Genomic DNA, 20,280 nt, shown 5'->3' on the forward strand with positions numbered 1-20,280 from the left:
CAAAGAGGGTGGAGTGGACGTCTGGGAAACTCCGCCAGGTCGACGGTGTTCTTTTTTCCTGCAGACTAACTCAGAGCCTGGGGCCCGGGCATACATAAGGTAAGCAGATATGCTATTTTTCTATCTGCTTATCATAATTGGATTTTTTGCTAAATTAATCTGAGTGAATCTGAGGGAAAACACACTACCGTTTTTCCAAAAGCATAGATGGCTAAAATAAGTACCATGCATACAAAAAGTCTGCAATTGGATATACTAAATTCTATCTGAGTTGCAATCAATCAACTCCGGTTTACCAAAAGATTACCGTTTAAATTCTAAAAGAACAAATATGGATGACTAATATTCTGGTTAGATCAAAAGTAGTCATTAGCCAGATTAATTTCACAAAGAGTAACAGAGAGTAACAAAGGGTAACAGAAACACCATGGGGGTGTCAAAAATCAAGAGTAACAAAGGGTAACAGAAACACCATGGGGGTGTCAAAAATCAAGAGTAAAAAAGGTCAAAGCCATACGGGGGGATGGTGATTATATTAGAAACATGGTTTTACAGGTTATCTAGTATATGGTTTAAAAATATCCTACACTTGGGGAGTGTGGGTGCTCATGTTAATAAAATCGGCTGAAGGCAGCCCAAAAATAAAAAACGTGAGTGGGTATATGAGATCTATTCAGCCTAGCTAAACTGTCTAAGGCTCTCGTGATGAGCCCAAAAGTTGACTGATACTCACTTGGAAAGAGCCAAGAATTAGAAAAGATAAAAGTAAAGGTATATTTAAAAAATGTAATATTGGCTTTGTTGTCATTACATGGAGAAACACTAAAAACTCTGGTGTGGCGGAAAATTGCCGTCATCTATGTTGGTAACAGCATATGTGACTATGTAAATAGGATATTTATCCTCTATGTAGTTCAGAGGTCAAGAATGGACCACTAAACTCTGGTGTGGCGGAAAATTGCCGTCATCAATGTTGGTAACAGCATATGTGACTATGTAAATAGGATATTTATCCTCTATGTAGTTCAGAGGTCAAGAATGGAACCCCAACTCTGGTGTGACGGATAGATTGCCGTCATCTATGTGGATCGCCAGCCTGGGCCACCCTTGGAGGACTGTCTAAGTCTGATAGTTTGGCGTAGGTTTGGTGTACCTCGTAAGTGGCTATATATATATGTAGGGTTTGACTATATGTTAAAACTGTCAAATATAGTTCAGAGATAAGAATTGTAAAAGCGGTCTCTAGTGTGACGTTGAATTAGTAACGTCATTATGTTCTAAACAAGCCACCGGTGGTTGTGCCCGTGGTGAACGTAGTGGTTATTTTGAGTGGTGCATTTCTTTCTGGACATGTAGTGTCGGCCTGGAGCGTTGAGCCACGGTGCAGGGAATAAAATAGTACAGTTTTATTATGTGCTGGGTTTCCCTTGTTACAATCATTGCTCCGACCGGACACTGGGTTCAGAAATTGTTGACACGGCTTAGATAATTTAGAGAATAGTGAGGCGAAATTACAGATATTTCTGGTGTGACGGTTTGATTCGCCGTCATCTATGCTGTACGCTGTTAAGGCGTGCCCCATAAGTGGCTTTGTGTAAGGGTATTTTTTCACCACACTTAGTTCAGAGATACACCCATAAAATACCATAACCATCTCTGGTGTGACGGTTTGATTCGCCGTCATCTATGCTGTACGCTGTTAAGGCGTGCCCCATAAGTGGCTTTGTGTAAGGGTATTTTTTCACCACACTTAGTTCAGAGATACACCCATAAAATACCATATTCATCTCTGGTGTGAACTGTGTCCGGAGAAAAATTGAGAAACAAAGTATCATTGTTAATTAAATAATTAAAACTAAAGTAGGAGTAAAAGTGTGATTGTGGAGTGTTTATCTAGCTGCTGTACTCAAAAGTAAAGTAGGAGTAAAAGTATGATTGAGGATTTAGAGAACAGTGTAGTTTAGCTGGCTTTTTATTGGACAGCATACAGTGAGGAGCAAAAAATAAAAAATCAGGATGTAGGATTTAGGTTTCAGGATTAAAAATACAAATAAAATGCAACTCTCTCTCTCTCTCTCTCTCTCTCAGTGTCTGGTGCAGGACCAGTGGGAGAGGGGGCCAGAGCGACAGGTAGCGGGAAGAAGGAATATTTGTTTAAAAAAAAAAATATCAATAGTACTTTGAAATACTTATAGGTTAATACGGCACCACGGATACTTTTACTCAAGTATTTTTGGAAAGAATTGGTTTTAAGAGAAAAAAAAAAGGTATTTACCGGCTCAAAATAGTAAAGTTAGGGTTTAGATATTAACTATTGGACAAATTTAAAGTTGATGGACTAAAATAAATCAGATTCTCTATAGATAATTATTATGAAATAAATGTATAAATGTATTTAAACTAAGGTCTAACTCTAGAATAAATTGTGTGACAATATCTAATTATCCCTACTACCATTACTAATATAAGGCATTGTGCCCTCTACCATTTACAAAAATACAGTATATCTATATAGTCTGTGTCAAAAGCACAATAAATGTCTCATATACAAATTGACTAATAAAAATAACAGGATCTTTCATTTAACCCATTGGATGCTTTACTATAACGGTTTTAAGAAATAAAAATACTAACCTAGGTACCCTTATTCAAAAAGTAGGTCTCCCCAGGTAAAGTGAATTGTTACACGTGCTTAATTATATATTAAAATAAGTGTAAAGAAAAATAGCCAATCTACAATCACTCATGTGTATAATGTTTATATATAGGCTAAGTAACCAGGTCCAGGCACTAGGGTTGCCTCCAGACAGTAAAAGACAAAAGTGTATACATAAAACTGTGTGTCCATATTGTAAATCTGTGATTATCATCTGTAAACTGCACCAACAATTCCTTTAAAAGTGTCCACAGGCCTGATTATAAAGGTATGTGCACTGTTTCAGATAACCAATTTGACATCTGACAGGTCAGATTAGCCTTGAGCCACAATGATTTCAACAATCTAAAACAGATAGACCCGCAAGAGGGTACACATGAAAAGTTCAAAAGTAAATATTTAGGAAAAACTGCCACTACTAAAGTACAAAGTATAGTAATATCTCTCGCTCACATGATATTACATCCAAAAAGGCTGAATCTTTAACAACTCAGTTTTCAGTTGGCCTATAAAAGTCAACTTGCAAAACGGCACAATGGAAAGTGAAAGGACTATGGTGGAGCAAACACATGAACTCTGGTGACATGAACTTTGTGGGGACAAACTTTGGGGGGCATGTGTCAACAACAAAGATGAACATTGTACTTTTTCATCCTTCTCAGCAACCAAGGAGTATCTTTCATCAAGTGACTTCAAGGCGTATCGGACCAGCCAACCACGGCCCAGTATACGCGGATGTTGAGATGTGAACGTCAAATATTGCTGTTATCTGACCCTTTTTTAGGAAAAGATTGGAAATCTGGCAGTTTTACACATCAGCCCCATACACATTAAATGTGCGCACGAGTGTGTGCACTCAGTAAACAGTAGATTAGCCATTTCTAGCTCAGTGACACTTAGAAGCTAGTAGTAAGTAAGGAAAGAGAAATTCATTTTTAGCGTGGTTTGTTGGTGCAATTTTGTGATGCTTTTTAACCAGGTGTGAACCAACCAACCGGGAACTCCAAAACTCAACAAAATATATCTCTTGGTATAAGCAAGAGACTAATATTAACAATAAAAATAATTCTATTGTGTGTGTGTGATCAATTTAAAGTAAGGCTGTGTATAATCCACAGACAGGAACAATTTTACAGTATCTCTCCCTCATCCCTGGCCATTAGATAAGTAGGTAAACAGAATGATGTTACATTTGCATGTTAAAAAATAAATATGTGTTGCTATTTGAAAGTTAAGGTAGAACAGACTTTTTACGTAGTGTCATTACTCACATGAGCTATTATGCTAACATGCCAAGGGCAAAGGTCAATGCTGCTTTGATAGAATAAATAACAAGTGATAAGGACTTTTAAAAAATTCTCCCGGTAGCCCTATTCAGGTAATGCCATTATTCAGGTCAGGGGAAGAACCCCGTGTAATCTAATATACAATATATTATATATATATACAATAATATACAATTTAAGACAGTCTGGGACTAAAAACTCTAACAAATTAATAAAATAGAACAAATGCTACAGAAAAAATAAAAACTGGAAAGTTCACCTATAAGAGTGTGCACATAAAATGCCTTAGACGATCAATATAGTCCAACTATTTAACTATTTAATAAAAGTAAATTTTAAAAAATCTTGGGAGGGACTGGAGGCTTTTTATGCTTTTTATGAGATTATTAAAAAGTTTATGTTTATTTAATATTAACAGGCATCACTAAAAGCTAAAATTCAAATTAGTAAATATTAGAAAATAAAGTACACAGAGGCATCTTTCTCCCACGCGTGCATGCTCGTGCATGCACTCTCTCTTTCTCTCTCTCTCCCCCCCCCCCTCTCTCTGTCTGTCTGTCTGTCTGTCTGTCTGTCTGTCTGTCTGTCTGTCTGTCTGTCTGTCTGTCTGTCTGTCTGTCTGTCTGTCTCTGTCTCTGTCTCTGTCTCTGTCTCTGTCTCTGTCTCTGTCTCTCTCTCTCTCTCTCTCTCTCTCTCTCTCTCCCTCCCACCCTCTCGGGTCGCCAACGCAGGTCAACGCAACTCGACTGTGTAAACAAGGGGCAGTGGCAAGGGGAGGCACACATACAGGGTACACACACACACACACTAGTAAGAGTACATACTGACCGGCTTATTTAATGCACACACATACGGTAAAGATGATCTCATAATGACTGGCACATTTAATTGAAAACATCGACACATACACCCACACACACCCAGGGGGCAGAGTCCGGAAGAAGGGACCAACGCGACACTCCAAATGAGGGGATGGCCAAGCGCGCCCCTGAAGAAATGAACTCTGATTGGCTATATTGACAACTTGTAAATATTATATATATCTCTGTCGGCCCATGAAATGGTCACTCTTCTCACCAACCTTGCCGTAGCAGAGGGTCCAGGGGTCTCCTGGTGTCTAATCGGGAGACTTCTGTCGGTAAACGGTATCATTGATTGTTTACATCCATATTTGATTCATTATGATTGTATTAGGCTCAAATTATACTGTTGTAGCTATAGGACCAAACATAATTGTACATTATTTAATAGGGCTGTGATTATTAAAACTTATAGATATTTATTATAACTCATTGGTTCTGTGTGTGTATTCATTCCAGAGGTGTTTTGGTACGAATTTTTGTCATAATCATGAAAAAGAACACGCGCATTGATCTCTGGTTTTTCTGTCTGTATACCTCCTTGGAGGTTAAGCGGTGAAGGGCCAGAGGTTAAAATCTTCCCTACTCTGAGGGAGATCCGTCGTTACCAGAAATCCACCGAGCTGCTGATCCGCAAGCTGCCGTTCCAGCGCCTGGTGAGGGAGATCGCACAGGACTTCAAGACCGACCTGCGCTTCCAGAGCTCCGCCGTCATGGCACTCCAGGAGTCTGCTGAGGCTTATCTGGTCGGTCTGTTTGAAGACACCAACCTGTGCGCCATCCACGCCAAGAGGGTGACGATCATGCCCAAAGACATCCAGCTGGCCCGTCGTATCCGCGGAGAACGTGCTTAGACTAATCTGTTACTGTCACAACCCCAAAACGGCTCTTTTAAGAGCCACCAAATGTTTACTTTGAAGATAAATTGTTCCTTTGATATATTATAACCTAGACTGGCGTCATGCACTTTCAACTAACGTGACAATAAGCCAAAAACTACTGAAATATATTTCGTTAGACTATTTTATCGGCTACAATAGCTAATGCTGTTTCCCAGCTATGTAGGGACAGTGCATACATAGCCTATGTTATTTGCTTAACAGACATGAGATTTGCACAAGCTGAAATTTGAATGCTGGGCTTCCCCCCCCCCCCCCACTGAGACGAATTCATTTAATGTATGGACGTAGTCTGGTCTTTATTCAGAAAAAAACCCTAATATGCATATTCTCTAACTGAAATAAACCCAGGACTAAATCAACATGCAAACATTCAGCTCCACCCTGTGGGGGAGGGGAGGCATAATTGTTTCATTGTATTGAACTCAACACGATACTTCACACCAAAACCAGCAGCTATTCATAGTCCTGGAATGAGACTCTTCTGTACAAAGCAAGTGTATAGTGTTGGTGTAAATCTAATCTACATGTTCAGTGTGAAGGTGGGGGTTGAGCATGCATGTTTCTAGTATTTGGGGGTCCACATTTATTTTAATTGGTATGTGTTTAATGTATTGTCACATGTGCACATGAGTCAAATCCTCAGTGTTACTGTTACTGTGGGAAAGCAATATACAAAGTGAGTTTAACATTGTTTAATGTTGTTTAATGCAATCAGATATGACTTTTCTGTTTGGATGCATGGGTTGTCACGGCCAGAAAGTATTTTTTTTGCCACTCAGTACGCGCATATCCTCTATACTATACGTCTATTTTTTTGTCCCAGTGTTTTTCATTTTTCATTACTCTCTTTTATCTAACACAATGAGGAGGGCATGCTATTATGAAAGGCAACGCCATTTTATTTCAACAAGACGATTCCATGTGCTTCTTTGGGAAATGACAGTAGGGAAGAAAAACAATATGCCTATATATTTGTATTTCATACAGAGTGCAAAGATGAGTTAATCATAACATGTTTTGCAGCATGACACATTGCACCATGAAGTATAAACCTAGCAGGCCTACCTGAGAAGTGTGTTGGGTACATCGTGTCTCCATAATCAAATAAGTAGATCTAAATACCGCAATAATGTATAAGGCACACAATCACCTGCTCCTGATCTGTATCCAAGAGCTGTTCTGGCCTAGAGAGAGCCGCTACAACCTAAGAGGCACTTCCATAATTCAAACAAACAAATGCTAGACTAAATATCAAAGAGAGGTGCATATCGCTCAGAGGGGTCAAGCTGTGGAATGGATTGGATGAGGAACTAAAAAACTGTAGTACAATAAAAAAATTAAAAAAATTGTATAGATCAAAAATAGTAGATAGGCTACATATAGAACATATGTTTTGTTTTCTCGTTTTGTGTTGTTGTTTTTGTTCTTTTTTGTCAGGCACTGTATTGATTTGTTATAATGACCAAAATGAATAAACTCTACTATAAACTCTACTAAATGTACAGATACAGTTGATTAAGATTTAAACACGATTAGTTTGTTGTCCAAAATTTGCCACGTTTTCCAACTCCACCACCATGCTTCCATGAACTGGAGTGTGTTTACTGTTGTCAGAAAACATTATATTTATAGCAAAACTGAAGGCAAAACAAAAGTATAGTTATCGTGTCGCCAAGAATGTCTACTAAATTGATTGTGAGTATTGTTGTTAATGCAACATAGTTTACAATATTTTAGAATAAAAATGACAGAGGCAACACTGTGATTTGACTATAGACAGGTGATGTTTTGAGGTTATTACTAAAAAGGAGTGAACTGCTTTCATCTTAGATATATTCGTGACAGAAAGGCACATGTGTGTTAACTGGTCAGCTCTTTGTCGCATTAAATAATATACACAGTATTTTGTTATAACTTGTTTTAATCAAGGAGAAAACACAAGTGGCACAAGAGAGAAGAGGGCCTGTGTGTGTTGACTCTAAAGGGTTCTCATGTGGTGTTTAAGTCCAGCCCCTTCAGAGCTTTCAGCATCAGTCTGTGAGAGTTTACTTGAGAGAAGGAAGAGCAACCTACTATCCGAGACAATAATGGCAGAAGTCGCACCCGCACCAGCACCGTCACCGGCCAAGGCCGCCAAGAAGAAGGCAGCAGCCCGACCCAAGAAGACCGGCCCCAGCGTCGCTGAGCTGGTCGTCAAGGCCGTGTCCGCCTCCAAGGAGCGGAGCGGTGTATCTCTCACTGCGGTCAAGAAGGCTCTGGTTGCCGGCGGCTACGATGTGGAGAAGAACAAGTCCCGCGTTAAGATCGCTGTCAAGAGCCTGGTCGCTAAAGGCACCCTGGTCCAGCTCAAAGGTACCGGTGCGTCTGGCTCTTTCAAGATGAACAAGGCAGAAGCGGTGAAGGTAAAGAAACCCGCTGCTAAGAAAGCAGTCAAAGCAAAGAAGCCTGCTCCAGCCAAGAAACCCGCAGCGGCTAAGAAGCCCAAGAAGGTGGTAGCAAAGAAGCCCGCAGCCGCAAAGAAATCGCCCAAGAAAGCCAAGAAGCCTGCCGCCAAGAAAGTAGTGCCCAAAAGCCCGAAGAAGGCTGCCAAGAGCCCCAAAAAAGTTGCTAAGAAGCCCGCAGCAGCCAAGAAAGCTCCAGCCAAGAAGGTTGCCAAACCCAAGGCAGCAAAGAAGGCCGCTCCCAAAAAGAAGTAAACTGCACCATATTTAAACCCACAAAAGGCTCTTTTAAGAGCCAACCACATTCTTTTATAAGAGTATCCTATCTTTACTTTATTTAGAAATTACGTAATTGTCACTGGAATGATAACCAGTTTGCCTTTATATTACAGGCATAAGAGCACACTGTCCCTTGCTAAAATATAATTATTGCATAGTTGATTTGTTGCTAAAACAATTCTGCTGCTGCCCTATCTATGCTGTTCTCATCAAAAAAAATCCCCTGGCTTTTTGCTATTGCCTTTGGCCAGTGGTTCTGGTTCAATGTTTTGTTCTAAATGTAAAACACGGTAACCTAGTTACCTGTCAACCTTTACGTCATCAGAATTATCTCATTGTGCAATAAATATAATATTTAAATATTAAATATTTGTTGTAAAAAAAAAAGGGGGGAAAATTATATATATATATATATATATATATATATATATATACATATATATATATATATATACACATATATATATATATATATATATATATATATATATATATATATATATATATATATATATATATACATATATATATATATATATATATATATATATATATATATATATATATATATATATATATATATATATACATATATATATATATATACACTCCCAATCTTCCGCCGTAGCCTGAAAACCCACCTTTTCAGACTCCATCATGGCCCATAGCACTTACCCTAACCCCTTAGATAGCATTTATGTTGGCTTAGATAGCATTTGATACAGACTTATAGCATGTTATGTAGACAGCACTATAATTGTATTTAGTCATAGCACGCCATAGTACATACGTATAGCATAGTAGTAAATATGTATAGTTAGTGTGGTTGCCCCAAAAGGGGCAACCAGACTCTAGTAATTGTAACACTTTATTATTATTATTGTGGGCTCGCCACAGCGAGCACACAATAGTTCTTGTCAGTTTATATTTATTCTTCTTTATTCCACCCTTTTTTTTGCGACCTTATAACTTCCACATACTTTACACTAGAAATTTAGTTCAAACTTCAAACTGTTCAGCTCTTTGCAGTGATGTGTGCTTGTATTTTTATTTTTACAAAGTTTTATACTTTTTATACTTTTTAACTTTTTAACTTTTTTTTACATTCTTTATAGTGAGAGTCGATGGAAGAAAGGTCCCATTTTTCACAGTTAACTTTTTTGAGCTCTTATTACTCCGTCATACTTTCACTTTGAAACTTCATTCAAACTTTATAATGTTCATCTATCTTTGAACTTTAATTGGTGAAAAAGTTGTTTTGAAAAAGTTTATACTTTTTAAAATATTTAACTTTATTTATAGTTTTTTCCTCCCATTGACAATGTATGGGATTTATCTCTAAATCAACCTCACTTTTGCAGCCTCATTACTCTGGCATACTTTGTCGTAGAAACGTGATTTAAACTTTAGAAAGCTCACACGACTCTGGACTTTTTCGTGGTTCAAACCGTATTCGAATACGTTAAACGTTTTTTCCGAAATCGCAGTTCAATCGCAGGCCGTTTCGCCTAATTAGTGCCAAGTTAGAGTGCAGGGCTTCTTTCACTAGAGTGCGGGAAGTGAAAATCTTTCCTTGAAAATTTACCAAACAAATTGCCGTCCCGGCCAAAATATTCACTTTACACGCATGTCCTTTGGTCATTTTGTAGCCACACATGTCCTCTTTCACACAATGTGACCACCAAAACACAGAGACATACAGAATGTGAACTACGGCCTTTTAAGTGACACAAATACAGTCAATCTGCTCATTGACCTCAATTGTAAAATCCTTACGAGGAAATTATCGCGATGACAATTCTTAACTCGCTCTTATAACCACATTTTCGATCGTACCAACACCACAATCGCACATGGTGTACCTCAATATCTCAGGCCACTCACAGCGAAAGAATTATTTGCATTCGACTTTTACTTTTTGCGATAGAGCAATTTGTTCGGGCATAGTTTCCCCCCATTCAAGACCATTCAAGACCATTCAAGATCAAGACCTTCAAGTTGCGCGCCACTTGTTTGTCTTTTACACTTCCACAGCTGAGACATATAAGAGCTTAATTACAGGGCTGAAATTAAAGTTACAAGATCTCAATGAGTTGCTCTGCGATACCTTGTGGGCTTGTAGGTCTGCTATTTGTGCAATTGGATGGCCTTTACACAGCTCTCGCAAGAGCACGCACGCACGCATGCACGCACGCACACACACACCCTGTCTTCCTATTGGCTGGCCTTTACACAGCTCTCGCAAGTGCACGCACGCACGCACGCACACACACACACACACACGTTTATAAAAAAATATTTAAAAAAAAAAAAAAAAAAAAAAAAAAATTAAAAAAACTTAAAAAAAAAAAAAAAAAAAAAAAACTTAAAGAAAATTAAAAAAAATTAAAAAAATTAAAAAGATTTAAAAAAAAGAAAAAATTTAAAAAAATGGAAAAAAAATGAAGAAAATGGAAAAAAATGAAAAAAATGAAAAAAAATGAAAAAAATGAAAACTTCAAAATATATTTTTTTCTTTTTTACTTAAAAAGAAAAAACTTCAATTTTTTAGATTTTTTTTTTTTTTTTTACATTTAAAGAAAAACTTTAAAAACACTTCTACAACTTCCACATACTTTATTCTGCTTAAACTATAGTTTTTACACATTTTCATACTTTTTTTAACTTTTACTTCAGCTTTAATGCATTTTCTACTTTTGTTTACAATATGCTACAGTCCCTAAATTTTGATTATGGATTTAGACCACCAATGGTAACACCATTACTCCGGTCCCCGAGTTTCAAACTTGACACGGCAATAACTTTATACAAAGCATTTTACGCGAGCCCACGCAGTTTCTACAGGAACTGCTTTCTAGTTCGTAGTATTATTATTCCACTGGAGTAGTCTTTTTTTTGTCGCTTTATACCTCCCACACTGTACGCTGTACGCACTTGAGCCATATGTCAAATTGACCGGAAAAATCGGGAATCGTGTGCTTGTATTTTGTTAAGAGAAATGTTGTATAGTTTAATTGATATGAATTTATTAGTGAATTAAATTTCCCCATTGACATGAATGGGAAAAGGCAAAAAATCACATTCAAGTATTTTTTCCTCGGAGACTGTAATCACTATAGTTACAAAACTTTTAGGGATATTTCTTAATTATGACTAAAATTAATTAAAATTATAATTTTATAGGTCGGCCTCATGGTGGCGCTATAACAGCCCACTTTACCTTTTGGCTTATAACTCTTGAACCGTAGTTCATAAAATCAAAATTATTTTTTCCCTGGATTCCTTGGGTCATGACGCATCTCCCCATATAGGCCACGCCCATTTCCGCCATGATGGATTTTCCGCCATTTTGAATTTTGTCCAAAACAAACTTTTTGCTTTTCCTCCTACATATTTCGTCCAAATCTCACAGAAATCGGCACACATGATCTCTGGACATATCCGATTAAAACACCAGATGCAGAATTTTGGTAGTGCGTATCGTTCGGCCGTAATCGTCTTCCGAAGTTAGTAGGAGGGGCCTATATCACAAAAATGCCATAAATCACGAACGGAATGTCCAATCCATCCCAAATTTGAATCACATGTCCGGGGTGGTTCAATCAACCAAGTTCTAAAAGCAATTCCATTTTCATCCATAGGGGGCGCCGCAAATGCGAGAAATGTAACCGTTTGTCGCAAAAACATGAATTTCGGGGGTTAAATCCCCTCCGAATTACTTACGCATGATCTAAGGCGTGACTTGAAATTGTAATTGGCTGGCAATACTAGTGGGAGGGGCATATGTAAGACACTGCGGCAACCACACTCTGCAATTTTTTAAAATTGCGAATTTTCTAGTTTATGTATAGTTTCATTATATAGATATTCCACTGTTACTTTCTTAGTTTACGCATGTTTCATGATAAATACTTTTATGTGATGTATTCCCATGCTTTTGTTCTTGCTTAAATGTAAGTCGCTCTGGATTAAGAGCGTCTGCTAAATGCCTAAATTGTAAATTGTAAATTGTGCACGGTTCTGGAAGAGACTATTTATATGACCCATGTCACTTACCAGTCTGTACCCCTCAAAGTAATTTTATGCAGTTCCATATTATGTTAGGATTCCTGGTTTTCACCCAGGAGGCCTGGGTTCGACTCCCAGTATGGGAACTCAATTAAAATCCTTAAACCATAGCACCAAATTGAATCAATTTATATGACAAGTGGGTGTGAATTTTATCTGTATTAAGCTATTATAGTCCAACACACAACCATGTAATTTAAGCATCGTAGCTCTCTAGACTAGACAATATATAAAATGTTGTGCCAATGGACTCTGGTTTCTATATCTTAATTTTGACTATAAAGCATCTTATAACAATTGCTTTCGTGTTTCATTACATATTCAATTTGAATTTGTGTAGCTTGCTGAAGATTGTGCAAAGTGAGTTGTTACACCCTGCACTTTTGGCAGTATGGCCTACGGCTGCAAATCTGCCATCCACTGGGGACTCTCGGAAATAGCGCAGTGTAAAGCAAACTACATAGGAGAGTGGGCATTTCATTCAGCCAGGTCTTGGCTGTTTAGGGGCCCACAAAGTTACTGTTGCACAATATACGAAAAGATGAAATTACCTACCTAGGTTCCATCCTGGAGGCCAATCTTTCCGGTGATAAAATGGCCACCAACGTAATCAAAAAAGTCAATCAAAGAACAAGATTCCTTTACAGGATCTCCTCACTGGTCAGCAAAAACACCTTGAAGACCTTAACAGGAGCCCTCGTACAAGGTTTCTTTGACTATGCATCCACCTCTTGGTACCACAGCACCTCAAAGGCCCTTAAAACAAGGCTCCAGACCTCTCAAAACAAACTGGTCAGGCTCCTACTTGGCCTCACCCCCCGAACCCACCTCACCCCTGCCCACTTTGACAGGCTGGGATGGCTTAGGGTCGACGACAGAGTACAGCATCTTGCAATGGGTCTGGTCCACAAGATTCGATACACCACCAAGATACCCATGTACCTGTCTAAATACTTCCTTAATGTAAACGAAGTCCACACCCACAACACCAGAGGGAGTGCAACAAACCATGTACAACCCAGATTCGGCACAAACAAGGGACTAAATTCTTTTCGCTCCTATGCCACCAAAATGTGGAACGCCCTACCAACAGTCATTAAGACATGTGAATCCCTTGACTCCTTCAAAACCGCTCTCAAAGGGCACCTACGGATGGCTGCAATTCGAAACTGGCCTCTGTAAAATCTGAATCCCCCCCACCCCCCCATCCCATTTTCCCTCACTGTATATAGTATCTTTTCCCTTTTTTGCTTCCCATATGATGAATTCCTGTTCTGTTCTTTACCTACAGAGAAATGTCTATTTGTATGTCTCTAAATGTTTGTATGTCTTTAAATGTTTTGATGAATTGAACAATGTGGACCCTGTTGTAAACAAGTGTAATGCTTAATTGGGTCGTCCACTCACAGTTGACAGTCTTTGTATTGAGTTTGTGCTTAAAATGTACTGTAAATTCTACAAACTGTCAATAAAGATTTCAATCAATCAAAAACAGACTTTCAATGCAAGACTATGTAGTACATGTATTCAGTCCCAACCACTGTCAGTCCATGAATCATGGCTCATATTCAAACTTTAAGAAGCAAATATTGCCTACTTGAATGGAATAAACTCTGTAAAGTGCATGTGGGCGGCTACAGAGCCTGCCACCTAAACCAGTTTGTCCAGCTGAAGACTTATTCAGACATGAATGTGATGCAACATCACAGTAAAATGGATAGAATGTGATATTTAGTAAAATTGTGGAAATTCAATAAAATACTTTCAAATGTAAATGGATAGAGTATATAGACTGTTGTATGACTGATTAAATTCATAGGCTACATAGTATAACATTGTGCCATTACACATTCATGTAGATTACAAAATGATTGTATCAAAAGTTCAAAACCTAATGTTATGCTAAACCCAGTTAGTTAAACCTAAAATATTGTACTCAAATTGTAAACATGCTGAAATGTAAGGTGAACAAATTCTATAATATAATCTCATGACATGTCAATACAGAGCAGTGTCGGCTTAGTTCAGTACTAGCCTATGCAAATCCGTTGCAGTCCGAGAAAGGGACACTTAGCTGCAAAGGTGAATTCATATTCATATTAGGTTATTGCAGATGGCCTTTCAGAGGACAGTGTTACTTGGGGACATGAGGAGAAAGGAAGTTCTACAAGCTAAACTAGTTTGTTTGTCAACATCGCTTATTTAAGCCTTAAATTGTTGGTGTCAGTCCATTAAGGTGTGGTACTGTACTGTATGCAATGGAAACATACCTGATTCAAAACAGATAATTAAGTACATGATGAGTGATTCATGAAGGCCATATGTCAGGATTGATAGGAATGCAGTGTCACAATAGTAGTTTGATTAGGGTGCCCAACCTTGATCAGAGCTGAGAAGGAGGTATGTGGATCAAGGGTTCCCATGAATTATGCTTGTTGAGTGTGATTATTATTTAGTTGTTATTGTAATTTGACACTTTGAAACACTTTCTCTCAACTGACAAAAATATAACTATTTACCATGCCATGTTCTTTTCCACTGTGGTTGACTTGACTCACACATACCATGACAAATGTGGTACCGATATTGCATACAATACCACAAATCTCCTGCAACATATTAATGAGCATGTCATCCTGAAACTATATATTTAAAATTGTGAATATTAAAAAATATATATATACGGACATACGAACAATGTTCACTGGAGTTCGCTGTGTTGTTGTGGAGCATTTGCTATAACAAAGTAGATAGACTAGACCCCAGTAGTAGAATATTTCACAAGAATACTTTACTGAATATTTCAAGAGTCAAATGTACGGTCAAATGTAATGTAGTTTATTTAGAGAGTGAGAGAGAGAGAGAGAGACTGTAGGAACCGATAGTTAGATCCAAAAATGAATTACTGTAATGGGTGCCACAGAAAGTGCAGACATCTCACCCCACAATGTCAGAAAGTGAAGAGTTGTCCGGACTTTCGGGGTGAGCTGTCCGTCCTTTCCCTTTACCAACTTGCCCCAGTGGAAAGTAGAGACAACAAAAAAACGTAATACAGTATATCTACATCAAACTATTGTGAAGCACACATATTAACATGAACACTCAAAACAAAGCTTGATCTATCATATTACAGAATGGGATTTAATTAGGCTTGCCTAAAGGCATTTTCATAGATGGAACATGATTAATAAGAGTAGAGAGTAAGGACAGTGTTGAATGCCTGTGACATAATTAGGGACATAACATTATAATAAAGGGCTGCTGAGGCCTCATTCACATGTATCAAACACAACCAAACAAATGTTTGGACGTTTTTTTTTTTTTTTTTTTAGGCCACCACAATGCTTTTCCAATGGGAGTCACATGGTTTGACCAAACATTTGTGTTTGATTGCTGATTGCTAGTGGTGTTCTGCCCCTCCCCCTCATCAAACTTGTGGGATTTAGTCTAAATATTTAGACTAAATCCCATTCAGCAGACCCTGAATGTCGACTGGCTATGAAATGGGAGTGATACAGCACTATACATACATTTGCATTTGGGTGGGTGGGTGTGGCCAAAAAGTACCGTTTATACGTGTGGTGGGTGTTCCCACTAAGGAAAGTACGTTTTCTAATGACACAACCTGCCTTTTTTTGGTGAGTAGCAAAAACGTTTATGTATTAAATGTGACATGAATAGAGTAAACTGCAGTTGAAGAATGTATTGCACCATGCACCCCCCCCCCCCTCTCTCTCTCTCTCTCTCTCTCACTGCCTTTCTCAACCCCCATGTTCTTAAGCTACACCTATTTCCTGTTAATAATCTGGTTAAAATGTGCAGCATTTTGGTAAAGGGGAGACACTATAATGTGAAGGGACGACAGGATGAGGAGAGGTGCTGTTGCTGCGTTATTGTCACGAGTAATGGCTGTGCGCGATATTGACCAGTCAAAGCTATTTATATCAATGTGTCAATGCATCAACAGAATCATTATGTCATAGGTCATATGTCATAGGTGCTATGGTCTTCCAGACCATCGCACCTGATCTGCTCCCCTTCATCACCTCCATCATCAACACCTCAGTAACCTCAGGCTGCGTCCCATCTGCCCTCAAGTCAGCCAGAGTAACACCACTCCTCAAGAAACCAACCCTTCACCCCTCAGATGTCAAGAACTACAGACCGGTATCACTCCTTTCATTTATTTCTAAAACCATTGAACGTGTTGTCTCCAACCAGCTCTCTCTCCATCTCTCACAGAACAATCTGCTGGATCCCAACCAGTCCACATTCAAGAAGGCCCACTCCACAGAAACTGCCCTGCTGGCAGTCACATAAGCACTACATGCTGCCCAAGCTGCTTCCCACTCTGCAGTACTGATTCTCCTAGACCTATCGGCAGCATTTGACACAGTGAACCACCAGCTGCTCCTAGACACCCTAGCGGATCTAGGCATCGGTGGAACGGCACTAAAGTGGTTCTCCTCCTACCTCACCGACCGGACCTACCAGGTTTCCTGGAAAGGTCTGTTATCATCCCCCCGAACCCTCCAAACTGGGGTGAACCCAGACAAGACTGAGCTTCTCTTCTTCCCAGCTAAGTCCTGCCCTATGCGGGAGCTAACTATCTCCGTAGACAACGCCCTGGTAACGTCTGTCCAAACAGCCAGGAACCTCGGTGTTGTCCTGGACAGTCAGCTCTCGTTCAAAGCTCACATCACAGCTGTCACTCGATCCTGTAGGTTCACACTCTATAATATACGACGAATTAGACCGTTCCTCACCCAGGAATCAGCCCAGCTCCTAATCCAGACAACAGTCTTGTCAAAACTCATGTCTCCCCCCTGCTCCGCTCCCTCCACTGGCTCCCGGTCGCTGCCCGCACAGAATACAAAACTCTGATGCTGGCATTCAAGGCAACCAAAGGTATGGCTCCCCCATATCTTGCAAGTATGATTGAACCCTACAAACCCTCCCGCGCACTCAGATCAGCCAACGCAGGGAAGCTGGAAGTACCCTCACTAAAAACGCCGGGACAACGCTCCACACGTCCCAAACTCTTTTCCCTTCTGGCTCCAAAACTGTGGAATGCACTTCCCATTGCAGTCAGAACTGCAGCATCACTCCCAATCTTCCGCCGTAGTCTGAAAACCCACCTTTTTAGACTCCATCATGGCCCATAGCACTTACCCTACCCCCTTAGATAGCATTTCTGTAGACTTAGATAGCATCTGATACAGACTTATAGCATGTTATGTAGACGGCACTATAATTGCATTGTATATAGTCATAGCACGCCATAGTAAATATGTATAGGATAGTAGTATATATATATAGTTTAAATGTATAGTCTCTACCCTCCCATGCTTTTGTTCTTGATTATTGTAAATCGCTCTGGATTAAGAGCGTCTGCTAAATGCCTAAATTGTAAATTGTAAAGTAGCAATACTCCTGTATTCAAACTATTACTTGAGTAAAATCAAAACTGTATGAGTAATTGAGTATAAAATAGGGCTTACGTGGTGATGTTTTCAATATATATCTTATCATATCATATATCATATCATATCATATCAATCTAAATCAAATTGGGTTTTCTAATAATTGTAGGGGAGTAAAATGTGCAAACTCTCCCGCATGTAGTGTAGTAGAAGGAGCGAGCATAGAAAATATGAAAACACCCATGTAAAGTTAAGTATTGAAGCACCTCAAAATTGTACTTATACAGTACTTGAGTAAATATACTTAGTGTAAACTCAATTTTACATTTAATACATTTTTTTTTTTTTTCGATATGCAGTGGAAACTATTAAAGCAGCAACGTTTGTAATTGTAAGAGGTCCCCTCCAATCGGTGCCAGTGATGCATGGTACCTCCCCAAACAAGGAGGTTCCTGACCACTGACTAATCAGAGGACGACGGCGGCTCTGAGAAAATTATTTTACTACTCAGAGCTTTGATAGAAGAAGCTATGGCAAGAACTAAAGGCTCATACATAGTCTGGATTTACGGTGGTGGGGTGACCACCGAACTACAAAGGGCTGGAGCGGTGGCGGTGGTTTGCTCTTCACCGCGGCGCGTGACGTCATGTTGTAGTTCGGTGGTCACCCCACCACCGTAAAACCAGACTATGTATGAGCCTTTAAGCAGACAGCTCGTAAGTCCACCGGCGGCAAAGCGCCCAGAAAGCAGCTCGCCACCAAGGCAGCTCGTAAGAGCGCGCCGGCAACCGGTGGAGTGAAGAAGCCTCATCGTTACCGTCCCGGTACAGTGGCTCTGAGGTAGCCCAAACATTTAGAATCTCGTAGAGGGTTTTTTTCGAGTCTAAAACACAACCCCCCCCTTTACCGTCGAAAGTTGAACGTTTGTGCCTCAAAATCACTCTTACCTTGTACAAATGCAAAATCTAAGCTGCTTTTAATGTTGCCCCACTTGTTTGTGAGGTGTACGGATTCAGATTAAACACGGAACATGCTTATTTTTCAATAAAAAAGCTATTTTAATCCACTCTGTTTCTGAATCCTCCATTGTAAATGCGGTAAACGGCGCAACAGAATATTGCCCGCGCCCCTAGCGGCCAGGGTTCTCTTGCGCATTTACAATGGAGAGAAAAGCAAGATGGCCGCCAGATTCCGAGACAGAGTGGATTAAAATAGCTTTTTTATTGAAAAATAAGCATGTTCCGTGTTTAATCTGAATCCGTACACCTCACAAACAAGTGGGGCAACATTAAAAGCAGCTTAGATTTTGCATTTGTACAAGGTAAGAGTGATTTTGAGGCACAAACGTTCAACTTTCGACGGTAAAGGGGGGGGTTGTGTTTTAGACTCTCGTAGAGAGATTCGTCAGAATCGAAAAAAACCCTCTACGAGATTCTAAATGTTTGGGCTAGCTCTGAGGGAGATCCGTCGTTACCAGAAATCCACCGAGCTGCTGATCCGCAAGCTGCCCTTCCAGCGCCTGGTGCGAGAGATCGCCCAGGACTTCAAGACCGATTTGCGCTTCCAGAGCTCCGCCGTCATGGCTCTCCAGGAGTCTGCCGAGGCTTATCTGGTCGGTCTTTTTGAGGACACTGACTAACCTGTGCGCCATCCACGCCAAGAGGGTGACCATCATGCCCAAAGACATCCAGCTGGCCCGTCGTATCCGTGGTGAACGTGCTTAAACCTTTCTGACATTGTCTGGTAGAACCCCCAAAACGGCTCTTTTAAGAGCCAACCATCTATTTTTTTTAAAGAGCATGTTCCACTTTATAAACAAAGTTATTTTAGACAGTACTGTAATGTACATGTAATGATTTTACAGATTTCTGAAACTACAGCAATAAACTCTGGAAGCCCCAATTCCACTGCCACTACTACTGCCATTTCAATTTGACATGTTATCTCCCATCTTTTACACAGCATTTCATACATTGGTGTCTTTTCACACTGAAGATACAACTAGTATAGCATAATTACCCCATCAATACGCTCCACACAATGGTTAAGATCATGTCCCCCTTTTTAAATCAAAATTTGGCAGTTTGTAGCTAACGGCTGCCACTGTTCACGTGATCTACAGATCAAGATATGTCTTTCAAAATGAACAAGAATTCAGAAGCGGTGAAGGTAAAGAAACCTGCTAAGAAAGCAGTTAAAGCAATGAAGCCTCCTGCAGCAAAGAAGCCCGCAGCCACAAATAAATCACCCAAGAAAGCCAAGAAAGTAGCAGCTAAAATCCCGAAAAAGGCCACCAAGAGCCCCAAGAAAGTGGCTAAGAAGCCAAGAAAGTTCCAGCCAAGGTTGCCAAACCCAAAGCAGCAAA

At 39.6% G+C, this 20,280-nt stretch overlaps 4 protein-coding genes and 1 pseudogene across 5 annotated transcripts in view; 4 read left to right on the forward strand and 1 right to left on the reverse strand.

The window, feature by feature from the left end:
- Positions 1 to 20,280, forward strand: part of LOC310869175 (histone H3.2) — a gene marked incomplete at its 3' end in the record, with an annotated part of 214,952 nt that overhangs the window by 153,874 nt on the left and 40,798 nt on the right. The gene's annotated exons all lie outside the window — the stretch shown is intronic.
- On the forward strand, positions 428 to 5,656 carry LOC310868726 (histone H3.2-like; the record flags this gene model as incomplete). The annotated part of the gene is made up of 2 exons (XM_083779183.1): positions 428 to 459; positions 5,350 to 5,656. The coding sequence occupies 2 exons, from the start codon at positions 428 to 430 to the stop codon at positions 5,654 to 5,656; spliced, it is 339 nt and encodes a 112-aa protein (XP_083635309.1).
- LOC310869166 (histone H1-like) lies at positions 7,792 to 8,400 on the forward strand (the record flags this gene model as incomplete). The annotated part of the gene is made up of 1 exon (XM_083779778.1): positions 7,792 to 8,400. One exon carries the CDS (start codon positions 7,792 to 7,794, stop codon positions 8,398 to 8,400), a length of 609 nt encoding a protein of 202 aa, XP_083635904.1.
- On the forward strand, positions 19,354 to 19,639 carry LOC310868727 (histone H3.2-like; annotated as a pseudogene). Its single transcript has one exon. The product of its transcript is annotated as a histone H3.2-like (transcript).
- LOC310868729 (protein NLRC3-like) overlaps positions 19,636 to 20,280 on the reverse strand; it is a gene marked incomplete at both ends in the record, with an annotated part of 171,643 nt that continues 170,998 nt past the window's right edge. The window contains one exon of the mRNA XM_083779189.1: positions 19,636 to 19,655. Within this exon, the coding sequence (XP_083635315.1) occupies positions 19,636 to 19,655 (20 nt within the window). The remainder of the gene's footprint in view (positions 19,656 to 20,280) is intronic.

This window comes from Protomyctophum parallelum (genome assembly GCF_964188405.1).
Source record: "Protomyctophum parallelum genome assembly, chromosome: 13".
Classification (NCBI taxonomy): Eukaryota; Metazoa; Chordata; class Actinopteri; order Myctophiformes; family Myctophidae; genus Protomyctophum; species Protomyctophum parallelum.